This window comes from Varanus komodoensis, unplaced genomic scaffold (assembly GCF_004798865.1).
Source record: "Varanus komodoensis strain SLA01 unplaced genomic scaffold, ASM479886v1 scaffold172, whole genome shotgun sequence".
NCBI lineage: Eukaryota > Metazoa > Chordata > Lepidosauria > Squamata > Varanidae > Varanus > Varanus komodoensis.
The window spans coordinates 139,391-165,374 of record NW_025335510.1 but is presented as its reverse complement, the minus strand read 5'-3'; the positions used below and the strand labels follow the sequence as shown (position 1 = coordinate 165,374).

At 47.9% G+C, this 25,984-nt stretch overlaps 1 protein-coding gene across 5 annotated transcripts in view; it reads right to left on the bottom strand.

The window, feature by feature from the left end:
- The window catches only part of LOC123021696 (zinc finger protein 260-like), a 29,582-nt gene extending 5,687 nt beyond the window's left edge, over positions 1–23,895 (bottom strand). Inside the window, exons 1-3 of one of the 5 annotated variants that reach the window (XR_006414381.1) lie at positions 23,792–23,895; positions 14,830–17,287; positions 7,145–10,253 (exon numbers count right to left, since the gene is read on the bottom strand). Coding sequence is in view for 3 of the 5 variants with exons in the window: in XM_044426715.1 (XP_044282650.1) it covers positions 8,106–9,827 (1,722 nt within the window). In the remaining 2 variants the exon portion in view is untranslated. Of the gene's footprint in view, positions 1–6,976; positions 10,254–14,829; positions 17,288–23,791 lie in introns of those variants that run through there. The other 4 variants (XR_006414382.1, XM_044426715.1, XM_044426717.1 and 1 more) reach the window with 4 other exon arrangements.
- Positions 23,896–25,984: the final 2,089 nt, after the last annotated feature.

The window sequence follows — 25,984 nt, the reverse complement described above, 5'->3', positions numbered from 1 at the left end:
TATGATTTTAACTGTGGAAGCTTTTCTACATTTAAACGTGTTGAATTATGAAGAGATTATAAGATAAGATTTAAACTGAACTAAGAAGGAAAAGAATAGGAGTGGAGTCTCCCCCCCCCTTTATTTCTCTCCTTTGTGGGTGATATAAGGGAAATTGAGAGATTCTTTTTCTTTTTTTAATCTTAAAAATGAATGACCAAAAGCTAAGTTGCATGACTCTTTTGTCTTTGAATTGCTATACTAGAAAATGACTATCATGGGAGCTGTACTAAATAGATTTCTTTTTACAAGCGAGATATATTAAAGATTGTAAGGAGCTGGACTCTTATAAGGAGTTAATTGTATGTGATTAAGTGAAGTGTAAGCTAGATGAAACTTTAATAAATTAGCTTAAAGAAAATCTGTTTAAAAGATATCATAAATAATTGTTGTCACTAAATAGATTAGATAAGATGTCCTTAAAGATGCTAAATGGATGCTAGACATGTGAACATCAATTGGGTTAAAAGTCTTTAGTTCTTTTTTAAGCTTGGAACTTTTCTTCTCTTTCACTTTCCTTTTTAGTGGATATGAGACTGGAATACTAGTAAGCAAAAAATGTATTTGATCGTATTTGTAACTATTATAATGAGGAGTTTATCTGTTTAATATTAGAAAAATGAAAAGATCTGGAATTGTGTAGAGTTGGTTAGATTGAAGCTATCGAAGAAGAAAGAAGATACTGACTTATCAAATTTGGAACTTTTTTTTTTAATTGGCTGGAGAAATGGGACTTGGTTTAGATCTAAAAATGTTTTTTAAGATTCCATAAATGGATCTGAATATGATTACAGAATGTTAAAAGATATGTAGTAAGGGGCTGATTCAGTAGTTCTGATGTTTGTGATGACTGATGTTTTTAGTACTGTTTTAAAATTTAATAAAAAAGTACTGCAAAAAAAAAAAAAAAAAGATGACGTTTCTGTTTGAAATTCTTCCCACATTCCATGCATATGTACAGCTTCCCCCCAGTGTGGGTTCCTGCGTGTAATAATACGATATTTCTGTTTGAAGCTCTTCCCATATTCCATGCATTTACTCATATATGGCTTCTAGCCAGTGTGGGTTCTTTGATGTTTAGTAAGACCTCCAGTCTCACCGCTTGGGTATTTAGAAATACTTAATTATAATTTATATTCTCATTTATTTTAAGTATTCATGTCAATAATCTTATTTATTTATATTTAATTACATATTATTATTTTATAATTCAATACGTCCGTCGTGTGTTGCAACAGACGTACTAAACGCATCCATCTGGCTGACGATCTCAATTGGAGCTTATTTTGGGGGTGGGGCTTATATTACGAGCGTACTGAAAAACCATGCTAGGGCTTATTTTCCGGTTAGGTTTTCTTTTGGGGTAAGTACGGTAGTTGACTTAACGTGGCTGCCACCTAAGTCAGGGTGGACTCCTCAGCCTCACACTCTTTGTAACTCGTGAAGCTCACGTTCGGCTTTTGCACGGAACGGATGCGTGGCTGAGACAGCCCTCCCTGCCACCACACCTGGGCTGGTGTTTTCCCATCATGTCTGGATTTGGGGAGGGAGAGGGAAGGAGACTGGGACGCCAGCGGGAACGGGTTGAGGGGGAGACGTTCGTGGATGTGGCTTCCCTGGGTGATTCCAGGAGCCAGATCAGCTGAATGGGATCCATGGCACTGGGGGAGGGCGGAACCATCAGGGTGAGAGGGGGGAGAGATGGCAAGGGGCACACGCAGCAGGAGGATGACTAGGACAAGGGGTTGGGGGGGGGGGAGAGGAGAGGAAAGGCCCCCGCACAGGGGACGACTTTGGGGCCTGACACTGGCTCCCCAGGGGCAAAGCACTGCAGTTGTTCCTCTTTGCGTTGGATTGGAGGGGCCGTCTCCCTGCACAGCAGCTGAGCCAAAATCGACAAGGAATCCTTCATGTCCGGGAAGGAAAAAGGGACCAGTGAACATGCAAGCAGCTCCTTCCACCAGTTCTGGGCAGATGCGCAGGGAGGTCCTTCATGGTGAAGCAGGACAGAGGCGGGTTGCTCTGGGAGGGGGTGTTCTGCAGGACCGCAGGTGCAGGAAACAGCAAAATGCACAGGCTTCCTATTTGGGTGTTTTGAAATCTGGTAGCAGCACAAGAAAAGGGGGAGGGGGGTGTTCTTTCAGACCTCCTGCTTCCCCCCACCCAGCCGGAGCTCCATCCCCAAGGCCTGTCCCCGAACCTCCATGGCCTGATCCGGCTGCACAGCAGCTCTTTCCACGCCGGCACCAAGAGGAGCGGGCCGGATCGTGGGTGCCACTTCAGCTGCCTGTGAGGGCAAGAAAGGCGGCAAGCGGGGCACCTTGCAGACCCCGAAGGCCGTGGCCACCAGGTCCTCCTCCTGGAAGGAGTCCAGAGCGACACACACTGACACCCCCCTGCTGGACCTTCACAACCGCTCAGTGAGGTGGGCTGGTCCGGGGAGGGAGGAAGCCAGGAAGCTGCCCCACTTGGAGTCAGGGCCTGGCCCACCTGGCCACACCAGGCAGCATTTCATACCGGTCCACCTCACAGGGCTGTTGTGAAGGAAAGGGGGTGAATTTTGAATGGTGCCGCAGAGGGTGGCCAGGCTGGCCCCGTAAGAGAAGGAAACCAAAATCCTTAGCCGCCAGGCCTCCGAGAGCCAGCCGGGACTTTTAGCGTGCTTACCATCAAAGCAGCGGATCCAGGCGAATTCCCAGGGGGATTTCTGGAATTCGGACCGGCAGCAGCAGGTCCCTGCGCCCCCCCCCCCCCCCCCCCCCCGGCTTGGAAGGCAAAGAAGCGCCTTCCCGATCCTCACCACAACCCCTCGCCTCGCCCAGCTGAAGGGAAACCCGCGCGGCTCCTCCAAGGCCGGCCCCTCTCCAACCCGCGCACTTTAGAAGCGCCGCCCTGGGGAAGAAAGGAAGAAGCGATCCCGCAATCTCCGCTGGATCCGCCAGATTTGCACCGGGGTGGAACGGGAGGAGGACCCCCCAAACCGCGATTGAAGCGCTTCTCTCCCCCAGAACTCCCGGACTGGGCGCCCCGCTGCGCACGGCGTGCAAAACTGGGGATCCGCGCTCACGTTTGCGCGGCCCCCGGAAACCTGCTCCAGTCGGAGATGGCGAGCGCCTTTCCGTGGAACCCAAAGAGCGCGCACGCTGCACCCCCCCGTTTCGCCCCCGGGCCTTGGAGGGAGGGGGGAGGGAGGGGGGGCATCTCACGGGGAAGGAGGGTGTGAAGCCGCTTGGCGGAAGATCCAGGACAGGGAAAAGGAAGCGGGGGGGCCGGCACTTTGGCGGCTCTCAAGGGGATTGGCCGCTTCCGTGGCGCAGGAGGCGACCCACTCCGGCCGCTGGCCCTGCCGGCTAGGCGCTGCCCCCACGAGCAGGGGCTGCGGCGCTTTGGCATGGGGGGGTGGTCTTGTCCCCATCCTGCCAAAACTGGATGGGCGCTTGGTCTGACCCCGAATGGCTCTGCTTATGGCTTACCTCGACTCCTGCGGCCATCGGGGAAACAGAACCAGAGCGAGTCAGAAGGGTCCTCCTGGGCCATCTAGTCTGACCCCCGGCTCCAGCCGGCTCTGCTCATGACTTGCTCACCGTGTGCACGTCCAGCCTATCCTTGAACAATATCCCTGTCACCTCCCACTCAGCTTGACTTTGCCCCTGTGGGCGAGTGACTGTTCCTAGAACTGACTTGAGGGTGTTTAAAAGCTGTTCACAATGGAAAACACATTCTAACACGCAAGCAGGGGTGCTCACGACAACTTCTTAACCCAAAGTAAACAGAAGCAGGGCAAGTCTTGACATGAGAATCGCTTGCAAAGCAGCGTAAATGCGAAATAATATCATGTGCAGAAAAAGAATGTGGTACTTGCTGGGGCTACAGCAAAAAGACCCCTAACCCACGGGGGTCCTATGTAAATATCAGACCATGCAAAGCCAACTCCTGACCAGAAGAATTCAACCTTCAGAGAAACATCCAGGTTACATCTTGATCAAGCAGCCAGAGGTTCTGTTCTGTGCCATCACGAGTTCCTGCAGTTGTGAAGTCTTAACTCTGGAATTCCTTTCTGTCAGCTTTCTTATTTCCATGATCTTGCCTGCATCCTTAACATTTATCTTTTGCATTGGTAATAAGCACAACAAACTCTCCCCTATTATAGGCTTCAACGAAATGATAAGTGACAATACAATCAGGAGACCAGGCTGTGTCAGGTGATCAGGATGAAATGAAATAGTGAAATAGAGTCAGAGGTTTAAAGATTAATCCAAGATTCTCTAGCAGGAAGCCAAGTTCCTAATTTGTATAGGGACACCAGGGTGCAAAAATTGAAAATTTGGCTGATCTGCCTGACTCTAGAAAGGAAATGCTGGACTCAGTGGGCTTTTTGCCAAATCCTGCACAGTTCCTAGGTTGTCGAGTTTCCAGACTCCTGCCTTGAGCTTCCCTATTAAATCAGCTCTTCTCCGGATCTCCCTGTGGTTCACTTTGGATAGCAGCCTGTCCTGCTTTTGAAAACCTACGATCATAGAATAATAGAGTTGGAAGGGGCCATGAAGGCCATCAGGGCCAACCCCCAGCTGTTGCAGGACACCAAGTCACACCATCCCACTCAGATGGCCGCCCAGTTTCTTTCTGAATGTCTCCACTGTGGGAGAGCCCCCCACCTCTCCGGGCAGCTGGTTCCACTGCCCTATTGCTCTGGCAGTGAGGAAGCTTTTCCTGATGTCCAGCCTGAACCTGGATAGTTGCCACTTGAGTTCATTCTTCCATCTCCTGCACTCTGGTATTCACCAGAAGAGATCTTGACCTTCCTCCTTGTGACAGCCTTTGAGGTACTTCTAGAGGGAAATCCTGTCCCCCCTCAGTCTTCTCTTCCCAAGGCTGAACATGCCCAGTTCTCTCAGTCTCTCCTCACAGGGCAGGGTTTCCAAACCCCGGATCATTTGTGTTGCCCTCCTCCAGACCCTTTCTAATTTTTCTGCATCTTTCTTAAATCTTGGTGCTCCAAACTGGACACAGTATTCCAGCTGAGGTCTGACTAGTGGGCCAAGGTACTAGAAAGGATTGCCCTCTCTCTGAGAACATTTGCTTTAATCATGGAACTACTATAGCAAATAGTATTAGAAATCATAATTTAATAAACATTATAGGATTTGAGAATAAAATTAAGATCAGCTTATTTGTTGATGATATATTATTAATAAAAGATCCAGTTAAGGTTATGGATCAGATTAGAACACATTTAATAGAATTTGGAAAAATAATGGGTTTACAAGTAAACTGGGACAAATCAGAGATGATGCTATTTAATTGTAATAAAGTAGAAAAGGATGAGATTAAGGGCAACTTACAAGTTAAGATATGTAAAATTATTGTGTAGTTAGGTGTAAATATTACAAGAATTGCAATGCTGAAGGAATAATTTTGACAAGTTAAAATATGAAATAAAAGAGAAAATACATGAATTTAGAAAGAATGATTTATCATGGTTTGGTAGAATAGCGACATTTAAAATGAAGATTTTACCTATGAATTTCTTGTTTATGATATTGCCAATTTACAGAGATAGATATGAAAGAATGGCAAAGCATTAATAAATTTTGTAATGGGGATGAAAAAGCAAGGATTAAAAAGAGATGGTATATGCCCCAGAAACAGGAGGTTTGGGTATTCCCAGTGTGGAACTTTATTATATAGCAAATCAAATGAGGCACATACCAGATATTATACTACAGCCAGATAAGATAATATGGGGTAAATTATAATACCAAGTTGTAGAGGGATCCTTATTAAATATCTTTCTTCAACAAGATAATAAAGACATTGTTAAAAAGATAGGAAATCCCTTTTTTAAGAATCTGGTCAGAATTTGGAATAAATATAGGGACATATTTATCCCATTGATTTCACCATTATATCCAATTATGGAATTTGAAAGATTCCTGGAGAATTTGAGGAGTAGTTTGAGGGAAGTATGGAAGATCAAACATGCTATCAGGTTGGAAGATTGGTTAGAGGAAATGAAGTGTAAAGAAATCATACAAGCAACACTGGGACAGGATAAAGTAATTTGGTATAATATACTTCAATTAGATCATTGGTTGAAGAAAAATGGCAAATGTAGAGATCTGAAGATAAAATTTTACAGAAAGAAAAACAAGATATGTGGATGAGAGGAATGACAAGTAAAATTTACAACAAATTATTAGAAGGGGAAGACCGATATGGTCCTCTGAAAGAGTCTTGGGAAATAGATTTAAAAAGAAATATTAGTACTGAAGGATGGAATGATATTTGGGACAAGAGAATTTTAAAAATTATGTCAATAAGAATTAAAGAGAATTTTTATAAATTAGTTTGCAAATGGTACATAACTCCAGTTAGAATAGTTAATTTTTCAATGTATGTTGGAGATGCAGCTGGGAAATGGGTACATATCTCCATATGTAGTGGAAGTGTAAATATATAAATGAGTTTTGGGAAGTGGTTTTCAAAGAAATTAGTAAAATATTGAATTTAAACATTGAATCAGACCCTGGACTACCATTATTGTCATTAGAGAACAGATGGGACAACATATTAAAGAACTGATGACAAATTTATTAACAGCAATAAGATTAATAGCAAGGAACTGGAAAATAAAAGATGATTATAAAATACACGATTGCTATAAAGAAGTTTAGAATATAGCAATTAATGATAAATTAACTTGTGATATTAAATGGAAAAAAGGTTTGATAAGTAAAAACAATTCTGAAAATATTTGGAGACCATTTATGGAATATGTCTTAATCAAAGAAAAGGGGTGTGAACCATCACAAGAGTCAATGAAGTTCTGGAAGGGAACTGAGTGGGGCAACCTGAATAAATAAATGATCTTACATGATGTGTTGTTCCTGGTGGAGGTAGCACTGTTATTATTGTATTGTTTAATTCAGTCTATTAGTAATGCTTAATTCAGTTTATTACTATTATATTAATTGCATTATGTTTGATCAATTAATAAAATTTAATTAAAAAAGAGTACGGGGAACTATGACTTCTTGCAATCTGGAAGTAATAGTTCTGTTAATGCATCCCAAAATAGCATTTGCCGTTTTGGCAGCTGCATCACCTTGTTGGCTCATATTCAGCCTGTTGTCCACAATTACCCCAAGGTCTTTCTTTTTCAGTTGTGTTGTGCCACATATTCCCCATCTTGTATTGATGCACTTGGTTTCTCTTTCCTAGCTGAAGCACCTGGAATGGATCCCTATTGAATTTCCTTCTGTTGCTTTCAGCCTGGCATTAAAGTTTATCAAGATTGCCTTGGATCTTCCCTCAGTCTTCCAGGGTGTTCGCTATTCCGCCCAGCTTTGTATCATCCTCAAATCAGATTATCAATCCTTGGACTCCCTCATCAAATAATTAATGAAGATGTTGAGGAGCACTGGACCAAGGACTGAACCCTGTGGCACCCCACTTGCCGCTTCCTGCAGGATGAGAAGGTGCCCTTGATGAGCACTCCGGGTCTTCGATTTAGCAGCCAATTTTGCATTCACCTGATGATTTTTCTGTCTATTGACCCCAGAGCTCGTCGCATCACCAATGAGGGCAGGACATGCTCCAGCATAGTTGAAACTCTGCAAAAATCTAAGGATCCCAGGTTTTCTTCCTTTGTGAGCCCTTTCGTGTGGAGGAGAATATGTGCCCAGTATTGCTGAAGTGCTCTCTCTGAATTTAAGCCATTCTTACTCCATATGAGTGCTTTGGTATTGACTTAGGTTCTCCCATCTCTGAAACTCCTGCCACATTCTATGCATTCAAATGGCTTTTCTTGAATGAGGGTTCCACGATGGTTAGCACAACATTGATTAAGTCTGAAGCTCTTTCCATGTTCCATTCATTTGAAAGACTAGTGTTTTTTTCCATGCTTGGTAAGATACTGACGTAAGTTCTTTCCACAATCCATGCACCTATATGGCTTCTCCTCAATGTGGGTTCTTTGATGTTGAGTGAGACTTCCACTCTGACTGAAGCTCTTTCCATATTCCATGGATTTGAATGGCCTTTTCCCAGTGTGGTTTCTCTGATGGTTAAGAAGACTTCCAGGGAAACTGAAGCTTTTTCCACATTCCATGCATATATGGCCCATCTCCAGTGTGCATTCTTGCATGTATAGTAAGATGATGTTTTCGTTTAAAGCTCTTCCCACATTCCATGCATATATAGAGCTTTTCATCAATGTGGGTTTTTGCATGTACAATAAGATAAGATTTCTGTCTGAAACTCTTGCCACATTCTATGCATTGATACGGCCTCTCTCCAGTGTGGGTTCTTTGATGCTGTGTGAGACTTCCACTCTGACTGAAGCTCTTCCCACATTCCATGCATTGATATGGTCTCTCCCCCGTGTGGGTTCTTTGATGCTGAGTGAGACTTCCACTCTGACTGAAGCTTTTTCCACATTCCATGCATTTATATGGCCTGTCACCAGAGTGGGTTCTTGTATGTATAATAAGATGAGCCTTCCGTTTAAAGCTCCTCCCACACTCTATGCATTTATATGGCTTCTCCCCAGTGCTGGTTCTTGCACGTATCATTAAATGAGCATTCCCTTTAAAGCACTTCCCACATTCCATGCATTTATAGGGCTTCTCCTCAGCTTGTCTTTGTTCATGTATGGTAAGATCAGACTTCTTTTCGAACCTGTTTTGACATTCCATGCATTCGTAGGGCAAGTCCCCGAAGTGGGTTCTTTGATGTCTAGCAAGACTGCTTGTCTCAATGAAGCTCTTCCCACATTCTATGCATTTATGGGGCCTCTCCCCAGTATGCAACCTTTGATGTCTAGCTAGAGTTCCACTCTCACTGAAGCTCTTTCCGCATTCCATGCATTTATATGGCCTCTCCCCAGTGTGCGTTCTTCCATGTGTAATAAGATGAGCATTCCTTTTAAAGCACTTTCCACACTCCATGCATTGAAATGGCTTCTCTTCAGTGTGCGTTCGTTTATGTGCAGTCAGATCAGATTTCTCTTTGAACCTATTGCCACATTCCATGCATTCATAGGGCCTCTCCCCAGTGTGGGTTCTTTGATGTCTACTAAGACTTCTAGTTTCAATGAAGCTCTTCCCACATTCTATGCATTTATAGGGCCTCTCTCCAGTATGTAGCCTTTGATGTCTAGCAAGGGTTCCACTCTCACTGAAGCTCTTCCCACATTCCATGCATTTATATGGCCTGGCTCCAGTGTGGGTTCTTGCATGCGTAATAAGATGAGCTTTCCGTTTAAAGCACTTCCCACAGTCTATGCATTTAAAGGGCCTCTCCTCAGTGTGGGTTCTTGCATGTACAATAAGATGATATTTCTGTTTGAAGCTCTTCCCACATTCCATGCATTCAAAAGGCCTCTCCCCAGTGTGGGTTCTTTGATGTCTAGTAAGACCTCCAGTGCCACTGAAGCTCTTCCCATATTCCATGCATCTATATGGCCTCTCCCCAGTGTGAGTTCTTGTATGTACTATAAGGTCAGAATTATGTTTAAAGCTTTTCCCACATTCCATGCATTTATAAGGCCTGTTCCCAGTGTGGGTTCTTGCATGTATAATAAGTTTAACTTTCTTCGTAAAGCTTTTCCCACATTCCATGCATTTAAATGGCTTCTCTTCCACATGTGTTCCCTCCTGTCTTTCAAGGTCTGCACATATACCGAAGCCTTTTCCACTTCCCATGCATGTATATGGCTGCTCTCCAGTGTGGACGGTTTCATCTTTAGGAAGACGGCGACTTTCACTGAAGCTCTGTCCAACTTCCATGATCTTATCTGGGGTCCCAATGGTTGGATCCTTGATACTCACTCAGACTTTTTTCTCAGAGGCTTCTTTCACATCATACATCTTCATCTGGTTTCTCCTCAGCATGGATTCTTTACGTCAAGGATTCATCATGTCTGCCTGGATGCTCTCTTAAGATTCTGTCCATTCACTCAGTTCTTGTAGATTCTGAATGTTGCATTTCTTTCCCATTTCCTTCTCTTTTTCTTTCTTTTGTGAACTGCTGAATTTAGTGTTGAGGTCTCCAAAACCCCAAGAATTACAGGATTATGCCTCTCTTTTGTATGGTTTTCATCATCTTTCTTTATCCCTTTTCATAGTCAAGAATCTCCTTTCACACTTCATGCTGACTTCTTCCTGATGACATGACACGGGGATCAATATAACTTCTAGAGTCTTGCCAGTCACCTGATTGTGAAGAAAGAAAAAAAATGAAAATCTTGTTATGTGTGAAAGGCTGAAACGAATGAACTCAGTTGAACTCAAGCCAAATTTGGCACCTCTCATTCCAACATCTTCAGTATTCTCCCTTTTTCTCTTTTTACGCCCTGCTGTATCCTTGGTTTCTACAGTATTCCATAAAGATATCACATACGGAGAGATGCAGATCAACTCTGCAGAGCAAAGCAGTGAAACATCGTCAAAGGGAAAGAAAACACAAAAGCTTAGATCAACGCACAGGAGAGATCGTGGGTACCCGTAATTTATGCGGCATAAAAAGTGTGTGTGCGTGCAAACAAAGCAAGAACAACAAGGACCATGGCAAAGAAGAAAAGATGCAATCCATGGCCAGCTGCCCTGGAGCAGCTGCCTGTAGAGAAGAGGCATAAGTGTCTTAGACCCCAACAACCATCTTTAAAGCCCCACCTAGAGATGCCAGGAAACAAACTAGAGAGTATCCACCTGGTGCAAATCTTCTAGGAATCCCAAAGAAACAATATGCCAGGCCAGAGTCTGATTACAAGCATTGATCTTCCGAGTACTTTATAATGCGCTCAGTGGCGGCTACGATCAGGCAGAGGCTCCCGTTGGCTGGAATGGATGAACACTGAACTTTGCTGGTCCACAAAATCCTAGCAAAGATGGGTTGGGCCAAGTGCTCGTTTTATACCCTGTTCCTTGCAGCAAAAGCTTACCTGATATAGGTGGGAGCTTTGATGTTATGTGGATCACAAGCATATCATCCTGCCCAGCTCCACTCGTTTGGTAGAATACTCCTCCTCACCATAAGCCAGCATATGCTACTCTAATAAAAGATACCTAGCAGTCAATCAATTGATCGGCAGGGTCGTTCTTGGGTTAATAAGCAAGGTCATGCGGCAGCTGATGGGAGCAAGTGAAGCCCATGCCAGTCTGATAAACATGGCCTAACTTTTAAGCGCACACTCATTAACAATCAAGCCCCTGCTCATTACATCAGTACGTGAAATCCAATGTCGGCTCTTTGTCCACCTTCCCTACTGAGCCCCCAGCTGGCCTGCCAAAGTGCTAAAAGGACAGAAACACAGAAACAAAGTGAGTCAGAAGGGGCATCCGAGGCCATCTAGCCTGACCCCTGCCTCCAGCCAGCTCCGCTCATGCCATCCCCAACACGTGGTTGTCCAATCTTTCCTTGAACACCCTCACTGATGGGGCCTCCACGACCTCCTTAGGAAGCCCATTCCATATCCTGTCGGGAAAGACTTCCTTACATCCAAGCTGAAGCCGAGCTCCTTAAGTTTTCCCCATGGGAACACATTCTGCCCTCTTCTGCAAAAGGGGAGAGACCCATTTCCCTACATGTCATGGCTGTCGGCATCTGAGGTCTGTGCTCTTCCGGACTTGGCCGAAGGACACCCGTGGAGCTCTTCAGCAGGGGAAGCTCAGAGACGGGATCCCAACGGGTGAAGCCCAACAGAGTGTCTCCTTCCATACATACCTGCCCACCCGCTAAGATCTGGATTGGAGGTCCTTCTTTGGGAGCCCTCTTTGAAGGAGATCAGGAGAAGGGCCTCCTCTGTGGTGGCACCCATTACGGAAAATGCTCCCCAGAGAGGTGCATCTGGCACTGACACTTTATTCGTTTCGGCACCAGTCCAACACCTTTTTATTTTCTACAACATTTTAAATGTTGGTGTTGTTTTAAAGATGGGTTTTACATGTTGTTAATTGATGTCTGAAGCTGTGCTTCTACTGAATTACCACCCTGAGACTTTAGTGAAGGATAGGATGGAAAAGCTTTAAATAAATAAACAGTAACTAAACACAGGCAGGCTCTGTCGTGCATGAAGCCCTGACAGAAACAGTGACTCGCGAGGAGACCTTGCACTTGACACCCAGTGCCCAAGAGTCGACCCCGCAACCCAACGCAGGGACGGCTGAGCCAGCTGCTGCGTCTTCCTCTGACCCGCAGCACATTGAGTGAACGCCTGGACCTTTAGCAGAGACAGGGAGTCACGAGAAAGAGGGAGCTGCAAGTTCTACTCAGAAGGAGGCAGAGCAAACTGCCTCTTCCCCCACTGATGCTGATCTCCCTGAGCCAGAAACAGAAGACACAACGGGTGTCGTGGAATTTTCAAGGGCCCAGAACAGATGTATTTTACGCAGGTATGAACAGCGGCAAAATTTATTCCGTAAGAGGGAGGAAAGGCGTGACTTGGGAGAATGATCCCACGTGGGCTTGGGAAGAGACGCCATTAGAGAGTTAACATCTGTTTAGCAAGGTCCGCTATTAGGGAACTTATCTATAGAGTTGTAAATCTTGTAGACAATTAGCATTAAAGGACTTTAGTTTTATTGCTCTAGAATGTGTGGATTGTTTACATCCCGGGCTGCACGCCTCGACGAGCTCTCACACCCATCGGACTTCCAGGGTTGTCAGAAGGGACGGCAGGTTGAGGGCTGAGGAAGGGCATGAGCGAGGCTGGCACTGAGAGAGAAGGAAAGACACCGCCTTCCACTCGCAGCCTGCAAGCCGAGTGATACCCACCAGAGGGCTTTCCCCGCTTCAGCTCATGCGCAGGGGTCCAGTCAAATGTTCCCAAAGAATGGTGCAGAAGGAAGAAGCGCCTTTGGCCATGGCGGCATCCGCAGCTGCTCCCTGCCCCACCCACCCCTTGGCCAGCAGGAAGCGGCCACCCGCTTCCCGGTGATGTTATCCGGACCTATTTTATTCCCCAGCCCCATGGAGACCAGCGGGAACGCTCAGCTGACACCCGGAGGGGCAGGGTGGTCACGGCACTGGACCGAGGTCCTGGGAGATCTGGGTTCCAGGCCCCACCTGTTTGTGAAGCTCCTGGGTGACGTGGGCCGGTCGCTCCCTCTTGGCCTAGCCTACCTCACAGGGTTGTTGTTGTGAGGATAAAATAACACCAGCTGCTCCGCATTCATCACTGGGGGGACTCCCAAGAGGGGGATCCTGGAATGGAAACGCTGAGAGGCCTTGGACACATTCTGCACCAAGGAATTAGGCACCGGGTCCTGCATCCCCTTTGACTCCTGAGAGGATAGTTGTGGTACTCCTTCCGCTTTTCTTGAACTGTTTTTCTCCCCAGAAATTTCTACCACCCTTCCCTTCCTCCTCCTGCCCTTCCTGTCTCTCCCTCCCCACTGACTCTCGCTCTCCTGCCAGGTCAAGGGGTCCCACAGCCCAATTCTCCTTCCAGGAATGGCCACCTGCCTCTTCCCCCCTCCCCCTGCACAAGCTTCATCTCGAGGAGGTGGCGCTGCTCCCCCAAACCCTAGGTCAGCCTGAATTTCCCCTCCTGGCACCTTCCCCCAGACCCAATGGGTCCCTCAAGGTGCGGGATTCTTCTCCCAGAATGCTCTGCTTCCAGCTCCTCCCCTGCAGGGCATGCTGGTGGGGGTAGTCCACGCTCGCCCTCCCTGCTGAGGTCTCTTGCTCAGGGCAGCCAGACAGATCCAGTGCCAACGCCCCACGGCGAAGCCCCATGCCTTGTGCTCTATTCCAGCCACCTGGTGGGACAGGACCGATGGCTGGCCCAGCACAGGGCACTTCGGGGGTGAATTCTGCACCCCCCTTTCTCTAAGCCTGCAATGCCTTTATCTCTGCTTTCCCACACCCTCCCACCTCCGTGTGTTCCTGCCGAGAAAAGCACTTTCTTGTTCTGCTTCGGCTGCTCCTGAAATCCCCGTTGCCCGAAGAGCACTGCAGAAACCGGTCAAGACCTCAGCACAGCTCCTGGCAGAAGATCCCAGGACGGCGGCCCAGCTGCTCCAGGAGTTCCCCCTGCACAAAGACTCAGCCAGCCAGCCACTGGCCAAGGAGGCTCGCCTCCCCTCCCCTCCCAAGAGCCTCCGATTCTGCTTTCGCCTCTGTCCTGCTCTTGGCCCATTTGGGCCAGTCCCGCTGGAAGCCTCCTGCTTAGCTAACAAAAATGGTGGGCAGAAGCAGCCGACTTCTTTAACCATTAGGGACTGCTTCCAAAGATTGCCCTCTCTGGCTCAGTGTCAGCCCTTCTGCTTCAAAATTGAAATAGCCCAAATGAGCTTTCTTCCTAGTGCCCCAGATGGACAACCCAGCGTTTGAAGTTCACCCTCTTCAGTTTGGCCTCCCCGGCGGGTTTGTGTGGCCAAGACAGTTCCACCTAGCTAATTTTCTGATTCATCCTTTCCTTTTCATTGTTAATTGAATAAGTTGTGATTGAATTTTGGTTTTATTCTGAGAAATCCATTTTTATTTGTAGAAAATCATGTTTCAGGGTTCAAAATAGGAATCAGCATGTGGAGGAACAGGAGTTTGCTGAAGCTCTTTCTCCAGTCCATAGACAGACAATATTAATGTCAACAATATGAACAGAATTAAAATATACACAAACGCCAGAATTCTCTGCAAAAAAACTGAATTTGCTCAATTTACAGGAGGAGCAAGATGGAAGGTCTGCTCCACATATGAGGAAAATGCCAGAACAGAGTGATAATAGGTTTGACAAAACCCATGTGACGTGTTCATAGATACCTGCCTGGCGTTTCCTCGTTTACCCACCTCTGCTCTGCATGTCCCCGTGCTTTGATTTGAACAGTGTACCAGATCCACACTTTCACAGCCCTTTTCCAGGATCGGTGCAGGCAGCAAGGATTAGAGGCTGATCGTAGCTCTTTCCGACACGGATGAGCGCCGAGAAGCCACCTCCAGGTGGCAGGGGAACACGAAAGCGAAAGCAGCAGGCAAGATGCAACAGGTCAGAGGGAGCCCAAATGCTCAAAATGAACACAAGAGGCACCCGAAGCCTCTTCTTGCCAGTTACACAGTTCCCTTTGGAAATGGGAAAAGCTGGGAAACCATCAAAGCTTGGGGAAGCGGGAAGCGGGAGCACAAGCTCAAGATGTGGGCCCTGCATCCGGGAATTCCAGAAGGCTGAATCTGCAGGGGGGCTGAAAATGCAATACAGAGAGACCCGAACGGGCCTCATCCTGCAGCCTACATAGATCTCAACTCTGCTTCCATAACCTCCAAGGCAACACAATTGCATGTCCAGGAAATTCCAGTCTCACCATTAACTCGCTCCTCTTCCAGTATGAGAAGCACCTCTATTTTCAGCCTGGAAAGCCCTTCAGCAATCTGGAAGGGACACATAGGAAAGGAAGAAACGGAGGCTGGCCTTCTGGACATCCAGAAGAGCAGAATCGTTCAGAAATGCTGCAGTCTCTCTCAATGTCGCTACACACCGGAAGTGAACAACCTTCGGAGGAATGGTGCAGGAAAACCTGGATGCGAAACTGCGGAATAACTAAGAGGCTCCGATTGAGAGACCAGGCTTGTTTGTGTCCAAGTCGTGAAGTGATCAAGGTGGGGTGAAATAGTGATAAAGAGTCACATAATTAAAGATTAATCATAAAGTCTCTTGGAGAAAGTCAAGTTTCTAAATGTACAGTAGGGACACCGGGGCGCAAAAGTGGAAAATTTGCCTGAGGTGCCAAACTCTGCAAAGGGAATCTTGGACTTGTTGGGCTTTTTGCTACATCCTGCACATTTCCCACGTTGTCGGATTTCCAGACGCCTGCCTTGTGCTTCCGTGCTGAATCAGTGGTTTGCTGAATTCAGTGTAGTTCAGTGGAGAAATGGGACAGAACCTGCTTCTGAAGCCCATCTTCCTGCAGTTCAACTTGACAACCCAATGTGGGATCTTTGATGCTTAGTAATGCTTCCATGGCAAGAGAAGCTCTTATCACATTCCATGCATTTATATGGTTTTCCCCAGAAATGGTAAGTAAAACCTTTGATGGTAAATAAGACCTGCAAGTTGATGGAAGGTCTTCCACATTCCATGCATTGGAATGGCCTCTCCCCAGTGTGGGTTCTTTGATGGTAAGATTTATACCTTGACTGAAGCTTTTTCCGCATTCCATGCATTTGAAGGGCCTCTCCCCAGTGTGGCTTCTTTGAGGCTGAGTAAGATTTCCACCGGAAACTGAAGCTTTTTCTACATTCCACGGATGTATACGGCCTGTCTGCTCTGTGCATTCTTGCATGTAGAACAAGGTGATGTTTCCTGTTGAAGCTCTTCCCACATTCCATGCATTGATATGGCCTCTCCCCGGTGTGGATTCTTTGATGTTTTGTAAGACCTCCAGTCACACAGAAGCTCTTTCCACACTCCATGCATACGTATGGCCTCTCCCCAGTGTGTGTTCAAGCATGTACACCAAGATGATTCTTCTCTTTGACGTTCTTCCCACATTCCATGCATTTATACAGCCTGTCCCCAGTGTGGATTCTTTGATGTTTTTAAGACCACCAGTTTCACGAAAGCTCTTTCCACATTCCATGCCTTTACATGGCCTATCCCCAGGATGCAGTCCCTGATGTCTAGCAAGACCTCCAGTTGCTCCAGTGCCCTTTTCACATTCTGTGCATTTATATGACCTCTCCCCAGTGTGTGTTCTTATATGTACAGTAAGATCACATTTGTTATAAAGCTCTTTCCACACTGCATGCATTTAAATGGCTTCTCCTCCACATGTATTCTCTGATGTGTATTAAGGTCTGTGCACATACTGTAAGCTTTGCCACTTTCCATGCATCTATATGGAATGTGGGATTCTTGATGTTCGCAATGACTTCTGCTCTGTCTGAGGCCCTTTCCACCTGACATGTATTCATCTGGGTTCTCCACAATGTGGGTTCTTTGAAGTCAAGGAAACCTTGCGTCTATATGGATGTTCTTCTAACATCATGTACAATCCTTCAGTCCTTGTAGATTCTAAATGTTGTATTTCTTTCCAATTTCGTTCTCCTTTCCTTCCGTTTGTCATCTTCTGTAATTAAGTGTTGTGCTTTCCAAATCCCTGAGAACTACAGGATTATCCCTCTCCTTTGTATGGTTTTATTCATATTTCTTATTCCATTTCATAGTCAAGTATCTCTTTCCACACTTCATACCAACTTGTTTCTGATGATATGACACGGGGATCCATAAAACGTCTAGATTCTTGCCATTCACCTGGTTGTGAAGAAAGAGAAAATGAAAATCTTGTTACAACTGAAAGGTTGAAACTGAGGAACTCAGCTGAGCTCAAGCGGAATTTGGCACCTTTTATTTCAACATCTCCATTATTCTTCCTTTTCCTCTGTGTATGCCCTGCTGAATCCTAGGTTTCTCCAGGATGGCATTTATCTAGGTTTGTCCAGGTTTCCATAAAGACATCACAGCCAGTGTGATACGGATCAGCGCTAGGCAGCGAGGCAATGAAACATCTCCATGAAGAAAGTGCAACTAACTTTTTAAGGGTGTTGCATCGACAGCAAAAGTTTAGATCACAGCACAGGAGACATAGTCATCTTATGCAACTCTAATAAAACACCGATTCTGTGGCATAAAAATGTGTGTGCGCACCAACAAAGCAAGAACAAAGACCATCACAAAGGAAATAGGATCCAGGCTCTCCTAGAGAAGCTCCCTTTAGAGAGGACAAGACCGGACTGTGCCTTGGTCCCGGATGGGAATTTTCAGAGCCCAACAAGCAGCATTATCGATTTGTTAAGCAAAGATCAATCAACAGCAAAGATCAATCAACAAGACTCTGGAATGGACACTGGGCCCTCCCCAGCTTCCAATCTTGAGAGGATGGCGAGGGCACTCTCCCCGCTTTTCTTGAACCCATCTCCCCCCAGGACCCCCCCAATTTGTACCCCCTCCACTTCCTCCCCCCCCTTTTTTCTCTGTCCCTCCCCCACTGGTATCTCTGGCCAGGCCAAGGTCTACCCAGAAGACAATTTTCCTGGAAAGGGCCATGTGCCTTCCTCCCAGCGCTCCCCACATGGGTTCCCACCTGCATGGCATGCTGGGAAGGGCACTCCCCCCCCCGGGTTGCTGCCAAGGAGAACGGTGCTCCCCCTCCCTCAGCCACACAAGCCCCCCGTCCCATCCTGCCCGCATGAATCCGTGGGCCTCTTGCCCTCCTGCTCCTTCCTGCAACCACAAGAAAGCATCAGAACTATCGCAAAAGAGCTGCTCTAAAGCAAAAGAGCTATTTATCTAAAGCAAGAGCTATTCTCAGGATTCCTCCAGGAAATCCCAAATCCATCTGCCCCTCCTCCTCAGACCTCACCCCTCCGTTGCTGCTCCCAGGCCCTCCCTCCTGCTGGCTTCCATCAGCCCCTGGCCCAAAGCTGGCCCGGGGGGCCCTCCTCAGCCACTGCCCCCTGCACACCCCCATATGACGAGCAGACAAAAGTCACGGGACCCCCGTCTCTCCCAAAGCCCTTTCCCCATCCCCTCGCTCTTTATGTCACGTGCTAGTTTGTCATAATAATACCCACAGTTCCTCTGGCACACTGAACTTCCAAAGTAATGGACGGGTGACTTCCCCTAGCTCCCAGGAAGTCCAACAACATCTTTTTTTCATTTGGCAAGGAAACAGGTTTGCATATAAGAGGATTTTAAAGGGCTTTTCTAATGGGCTGGACGGAAACACATAGTGGAAAGCTTCAGGCACTGCATTTCATTAGTTTGGAGTGACAGAAGTTGCAGAAGAACTAATTGCCCATTAAAACTTTTTATATGACACGGATTTCCATTTCATGCTTTTCCCAATAATGTTTTCTTACAGGCATCAACAAGACCTAAACTGTAGTTTACTTTGCATGGTCTAATCCAGGGGGTCCTCAAACTAAAAGGTTCACTGTCCCTCAGACTGTTGTGGGGCCGGACTATAGTTTGAAAAAAATATGAACAAATTTCTATACACACTGCACATTAAAAATTAATTAAAATAAATCAGAATTAATTAAAATAAAAATAAACCAGAATTAAAATAAAAATAAATTAAAAAGTAATAAAAATAAAAATAAAAATTAATTAAAATAAAAATAATTTAAATAAAAATAAATTAAAAATTTAAAAAAATAATTTAAAAACGTTTGCTCCACTTGCTCGGGCTGCAGCAGAAGCCCAAGATGAGGTGGGGAAGAGCATGCCCATATTCAAGGGACAGAGCTGCAATGTCCGCGATCATGCTCGGGGGTGGGGGGGACACGATCACGCTCATGCGGGGAAGGCAGCTGATGATGGCCATCTCCCCACTGAGTACACCTGTGCCAGCTCAGAGATTTGGACTCGCTTGGAGATCCTTTTCTCCAGGTGAGCCCAAAAGCTCTGAGGTGGGACAGACAGATGAGCATGGCGGGCCATAGTTTGAGAACTGGAAGAACCGGAATTCTGCAAGGAACAAAAATATGCTTTTAAAAAACCACTACTTGTGAGAATGGCAGAAAGAGCATTCACATGGCTCCTGAGCATATGCAAAGTGCCCTTGGGAGTTGGATTGGCTCTGCTTTCAGCCACGGCACAAGAGAATTCTCCTGAGGCACAGGTGGACCTAGACTAGCACTCAAATGAAATAAGTTTGTGCAAAAGATTAAAGCAGAAGCCTTTAGAGGAAGTGTTGAAACAATACAGACACTGCTTCCTGGAGAACCTGCATGTAGAGAGAGGATTACTTTACACAGAAAGGCCGTTCAGCAGTCCGGATAAGAGGCGAGGGGGATATTTTAAGGCAGGCAAGCCTTCCAAAACATGCCTGGAAGCAGCAATGTTATAGAACACGCATCCTATTTGTATCAGCACCCAAGAAAGGCTAAGAAAGCTTTTTCTCACTTTTCTCATTTTGTGCTCGAGCAAGGTTTAAACCCATGTTCTGAACAATGAGATACGAAAAAAGAAAGATCTGCTGCTCAGTGTGAAGTTCGGAGTCTTTGTGTAAATGCATTATCCATTGCCTTAAGTTATCAGGCTTATGTAACAATGATTAAACATGTGGTTTACTTGGTAAAGATGTAGAACATGGGTCCTCAAACTATGGCCCGCGAGCGGGATCCAGCCCACCATGCTAATTTATGCTCATTCATTTTAATTATTTTTAAATTCATTTTAATTTTTTAAAAAATATTTCAATTTTAATTTTTCAAACTATAGTCCAGCCCCCCAACAGTCTGAGGGATAAACAAAGCACCTTTTCCTGGAATTTTCTTCGTGAACATAAGATTTCATGGAATCCTATAATAGCAGAGCTGGAAGGGACCAGAAGGCCCTCGGGTCCAACCAGGGTCGTCTTAACAGCACTACGGGCCCCGGGCAAAGCAGTGTATTGGGGCCCCCATGACAACGACTCACAGGAATAAAAATGTCAGTGGTCGATACAAAGCAGAAAAGAACTTAAATGAGCAATTAGTGAAGTAACTATACGCCTGATTGGTATTATCATATATGATACAAGGTGCATTGAAGGGTTAACATACACAGATTAGTATGGGGCCCACGGGCAAGTGCCCATCAGGCCCACACGCTGAGATGGCCCTGGGTCCAACCCCCCACTGTGGCAGGACACCAGTTCACCCCAACCCCCCTCAGACGGCTGTCCAGACGCTTTTTTAACGTCTCCAACAAGGGAGAGCCCACGACTTCCCCCGCAACAGGTTCCACCGTCGTACTGCCCTGACCGTGAGGACATTCTTCCTGCTGTCTAGTTTCTGCTTTCTTTCAACTTAACTCCATTATTCCATGTCCTGAACTCTGGAATATTTATTTATTTAAAACTTTTCTAGACTGTCCCATTACTGAAGTCTCGGGACGGTTTAACAATACAAAACAAAACGTAATAATACAATATAGTGTCCTAAAAAAATAAACTAACAATAAAACCCCAGTTAAAACAGTCAGGACTTGAAACACTGGGAAAATAAAAAGGTTTCGGCCTGGCTTCGAAAAGAATAAAGCGATGAACAGATGAGAAGAGATTCTGCCCTTCCTCTTTGTGACAGGTACTTTCAGGTACTTGTAGGGTGTTATCCTATCTCTCCTCTCTCTGTCCCACTTCTCTCAATCTTTCCTCAGAGCGCTTTGCCTGCAGTACCCGAATCTTCCTTGTTGCCCTCCTCTGGACCCTTCCTGGCTTTTCTGCATCTCTTTTGAACTTAGGTGCCCAGAACTAGACACATCACTCCAGGTGAGGTCCGGCTAGTGCTATTTCACTTCATCCAAATGTCCAAGTACTGGTTGTCTGTCTGAAACACGTGTTGGTTAAGGGTCTCATATATTCAAGGTGAGTTGGAGTACTTTCGTACTTGTGTGCGTGGACAAGTGCCATCGCTGTAGACAAGAAGCTCTTGTGAAACCTGATTGGAAGACCCAAGTTCAGCAAAGGTCTCGTCTTTACAACAAAACAGAACCTTGAAGACTGGGCTAAAGAGACTTGTGCTAGGACAATGTAAAGGCTGAAGTTTGTCCTTTAGCACTAGGACAAATCAAGGCTATGCTAAGAACTCCTCTGGATCGCCTTTGGTCCTGCTATGTCCCCCCTTCCCAGGAACTGTGTCCCTCATTGTGGTGGGAAATAGATTGTCTTGCAATCTCACATTTCCCAGCTCCAGGGGAACATTGCAGAGAACCAACCCTTGCCTCTGAATGGTGCGTGGGAACCGGGGGCTAGTAAAGGCTTGGAAGCAAGAGCTTCCAGGTTCATGCTGGAAAGGTCCCTCCGGGTGCTGCTCACCACCTCACACCAGAAAAACTGGGGAATTCAAAGAGCTGGCTCCATCTCAGCTGCATGAAAAAGACTGAGCCCTCGCAGAAGACGCACAGAAAGCAGCCAAGGCCTTAGCAACTGAAGATGGTGGGAAGACGTGCCCAGAAGAAAAGTGGGTTTTGAAGGCCTGTTTGAGTGTTAGCCTGAAGCTGAAACAGCGTACAAAATAAACGGCACACGGTAGGTTTTCCCAAGCACAAAGTAAACGGGATGTCACACAATCCTAGTTATGAAGTAAGCAAGAAGCCACGTGATTCTAGTCATTGGAAAAAAATTCTTATTGCAGCAGAGTAAGGACTTTCCTGTTGGGAGCAAACACTTCCTATGTAACACAAACACCACAAACTCCACAAGCAAACACTTCTAATCTCCTTGTCCAGGCCTAGTTGCGACAGCCTTCAGAATTCTTCAGGAAAACAAAACATAAACTTAGGAACGGCAGGGGTAGGGGGAATTTACAAACATATATGTGGAAACATCCCTCATCAAGCAGAGCAAAAATCACCAAGGGACCCTGCCAGAGCCAGGAGGAAGGAAGCACCCAACACACATGTAAGCAGTCTGCTTCCGCCAATTCTGGACAGATGCGCAGGGCAGTCATGGCCACTTCCTGCTTAGTGAAGCAGGACAGAGGTGGGTTGCTCTGGGAGGGGGTGTTCTGCAGGACCGCAGGTGCAGGAAACAGCAAAATGCACAGCCTTCCTATTTGGGTGTTTTGAAATCTGGTAGCAGCACAAGAAAAGTGTGTGTGGGGGGGTGTTCTTTCAGACCTCCTGCTTCCCCCCACCCAGCCGGGGCTCCATCCCCAAGGCCTGTCCCCGAACCTCCATGGTCTGATCCGGCTGCACAGCAGCTCTTTCCACGCCGGCACCAAGAGGAGCGGTCCGGATCGTGGGTCCCACTTCAGCTGCCTGTGAGGGCAAGAAAGGCGGCAAGCGGGGCACCTTGCAGACCCCAAAGGTTGTGGCCACCAGATCCTCCTCCTGGAAGGAGTCCAGAGCGACACACACTGACACCCCCCTGCCGGATCTTCACAACCGCTCAGTGAGGTGGGCTGGTCTGGGGAGGGAGGAAGCCAGGAAGCTACCCCACTTGGAGCCAGGCCCTGGCCACACCAGGCAGCATTTCATACCGGTCCACCTCACAGGGCTGTTGAGAAGGTTGCTCAGGGGGCGAGGGTGGACAGGGCCAGGCCGGCCCGTAGGAGAAGGAAACGCAGGATCCTGAGCCCCCAGGATTGCGAAAGAAGCGAGAGCCACCCGCGCGCCTGTTCTGCCCTCATCGCCAGAGCAACGCCTCTCCAGGCGAATTCCCAGGGGGATTTCTGGAGAAAACCTTTGTCGGGACAGGCGGCAGCGGCTGGCCTCCGCCTCGGTCCCCTGTTTGGAAGGCCGAGAAGCGCCCCCCCCCCCCGATGCTCCCCGCAAGCCCCAGCCCGCCCCGCCTCGCCCCGCAGGAGGGAACCCGACGCGGCTCCTTCCAGGCTGGACGCTTCCGGCCGCGCCCCCCGCCAGCTCCGCGGCACGAAGCAGCGCCGCGATCCCGCACTCGGCGCGCACAGGACCCGCCGCCGCGATCCCGCCCCAGAGACGCGCGCAGGGAGGCGCAAAGCGGTCCTGCCGGTGGCAAAGTCCAGCGGGGGAGACAAGTCCACGGCGCGCTCGCTTGCAGTATTAGGGGAGAGACGGTCGATATCCCGAGGCTGGTTCCGCTCCGACGAGGGTTTCCAAGCGGAGTGCGGGGCGGGGGGCGCGCAAAGGAGCGCCCGCGCGCGTTGCACCCGAGGAGCCGGGATCAGGTCCCGCGAGCGTCCCCTCCGTGCCAAAGAAGGCTGGGGGCCCTCCCCTCTCGCCCCCCAACTCCCCGCCGAGTCTCGGCCTCCTCCCGCTCCCGGACCCCTGGCCGTCCCTTCCCGCTCTCACCTCCCGGGGTCGCCTTCCCGCCGCACCGGGGGAGCCCACCAGGCCGATCTCGCTCCCGGGATGCCCCTCGCCGGTTTCCTGCCTCTCCTGGAAGCGCAGCACTCCTTGCTGAACCCTCCGGGGCGGAGCGGCGGAAGCGACCTCTCTGCAGCCCGCCCACCTCGGGACGGCCTTCCTGGGAGGGAGCAAAAGCAGGATCGCGGGATCGCAGCTGGATCCCGCCGCCTTCTTCTGATCTTCCCTCCCCGGTTGCCCTCGCTGCGCCGGGCGCAGCTGCCGCCGCGAAGCCAGCCCGAACCAGGGCCGCCGTCGCCGCTGCGCGCCGCGGGGCCAAACGCGGATCCGCGGAAGTTTTGTGCCCCCCCCCCCCCGGCCCCGTCCGGGGGCCCCGGGGGGGGGGGGGGCGCCGCGGCTCCCTGCGCCGCTGAGGAGCCCCGCTTGCGAGGTGAAGCCTCAAAGGCAGGGATGCAAGCCAGAACCTGGAAGCCGATCGATGAAAGGAAGGCGGCCAAGGGCCGCAGCGGTCAAACACAGGCGCCGCGGGAGGCGGCGGGAGCATAAGCAAAGTGCCATGAATTAGATAGGAAGGTGAAGTGTAGCTCCGGGGAAGATAAGAAAAACTGGTTAGAGCAAAAAGGAAGGGAAGGTCAAGAAGCAGCCTTAAAGAATGATGCTAAATCGCTATTCCATAGAGCCCGACATTTGACCGGTTATCCAATGAAAGCAAATGCGAGAGACAAACGTGGGAAAATACGCCTTGAACAAGGAGGACGGGACGCGCGTTGGGCCGAATAGTTTAAAGCGACGTCAAATCAGCCCCGCTCGGCAATACCGGTAACTTCAGCAGTCCACCTCCCGCTGACAGGGATGTCCATATGGGATGATTTACTCAAGATGAAGTGGAGGAAGCTATATGTATAGGATAGGCTAGACGTGCACATGGTGGGCATGTCGTGAGCGGAGCCGGGGGTCAGACTAGATGGCCCGGGAGACCCCTTCTGACTCGCTCTATGTATATTGAAGAAGAATAAAGCACCCGGATTCGGTCAAATATCAGCTGAGTTTCTGAAATATGGTGGTAACAGGGACGTCTAGGTTCCCCTCATTCAGGCTTCATCTCGGTTATTGATTCCCTTGGCTTTATTAGCTGGAAAGGCACATATTGGAGATGGGGAAGGCGCCTTTGTCCTGGGAAGCCTTTTGCTGGACAGCCCGTTTTATTGTTATCCAATTTTAATATATTGTTTGTAGCTTTTGATGTGTTTAGCAGTGGACTCTTCCCCTCTATGGAATCTGTTTAGGTCTGCAGGAATGGAAGGAAACAAAGAGCAGCAAAGAGAACACAACAAACATAGAAACAGAGCAAGTCAGAAGGGGTCTCCCGGGCCATCTAGTCTGACCCCTGATCCCCGGCTCCAGCCGGCTCCGCTCACAACATGCCCACCATGTGCATGTCCAGCCTATCTTTGAACAAGAGCAAACCCTTTTCCTCTGCCTGCACCATTTGCCCAAATAATTCCTCTCTCTCTCGATCCCAGGCCAAGCATCTGCCCTCTTTCTCTGCAACCCACACATGGACACCTGTGCCCACAGATTCCCCATGCAGATACACACATACACCCGTCTCTCTTCCTTCTCACTGCAAGCATGTGAAAAAGCACACCTTTTTCCTGGATCCCTCCAGCATCTCCCAAATCCTTTCTCTTCCTCCCTGCCTCACGCATAAGGAGTCCCCACATGATTGCAAGCCCAGGTACTTCCAGCTACACCAGGGGTTGGCAACCCGCGGCTCCGGAGCCGTACGTGGCTCTTGAATCCCTCTGCGGTGGCCCCGTCGCCCAAAATGCGTGTCACAGCTGCCGATCTGCGACCGAGGCTCCGAGTTACAAAATACCAATAGGTGATGATGAGGCGTCCACTCAGGAAGGCTGCGCTAGCTGGTTGAGTAAATTGTGACATTGCAGGGAAAGAGTGGAACAGTCACGTTTTTGTTTTGGGTTTTGACTTTGTTCTTGTTGATAATACGTTTCTGTTGGCATCATACACATCGCTAATTGTTAATTGCTGTTTTGCTGATTGATTGTTTTGGTTCTTGTAAGCTGCCCTGAGATGATACATGTATAGGACGGGATCTCTCTCTCTCTCTCTCTCTCTCTCTCTCTCTCTCTCTCTCTCTCTCTCTCTCTCTCTTTT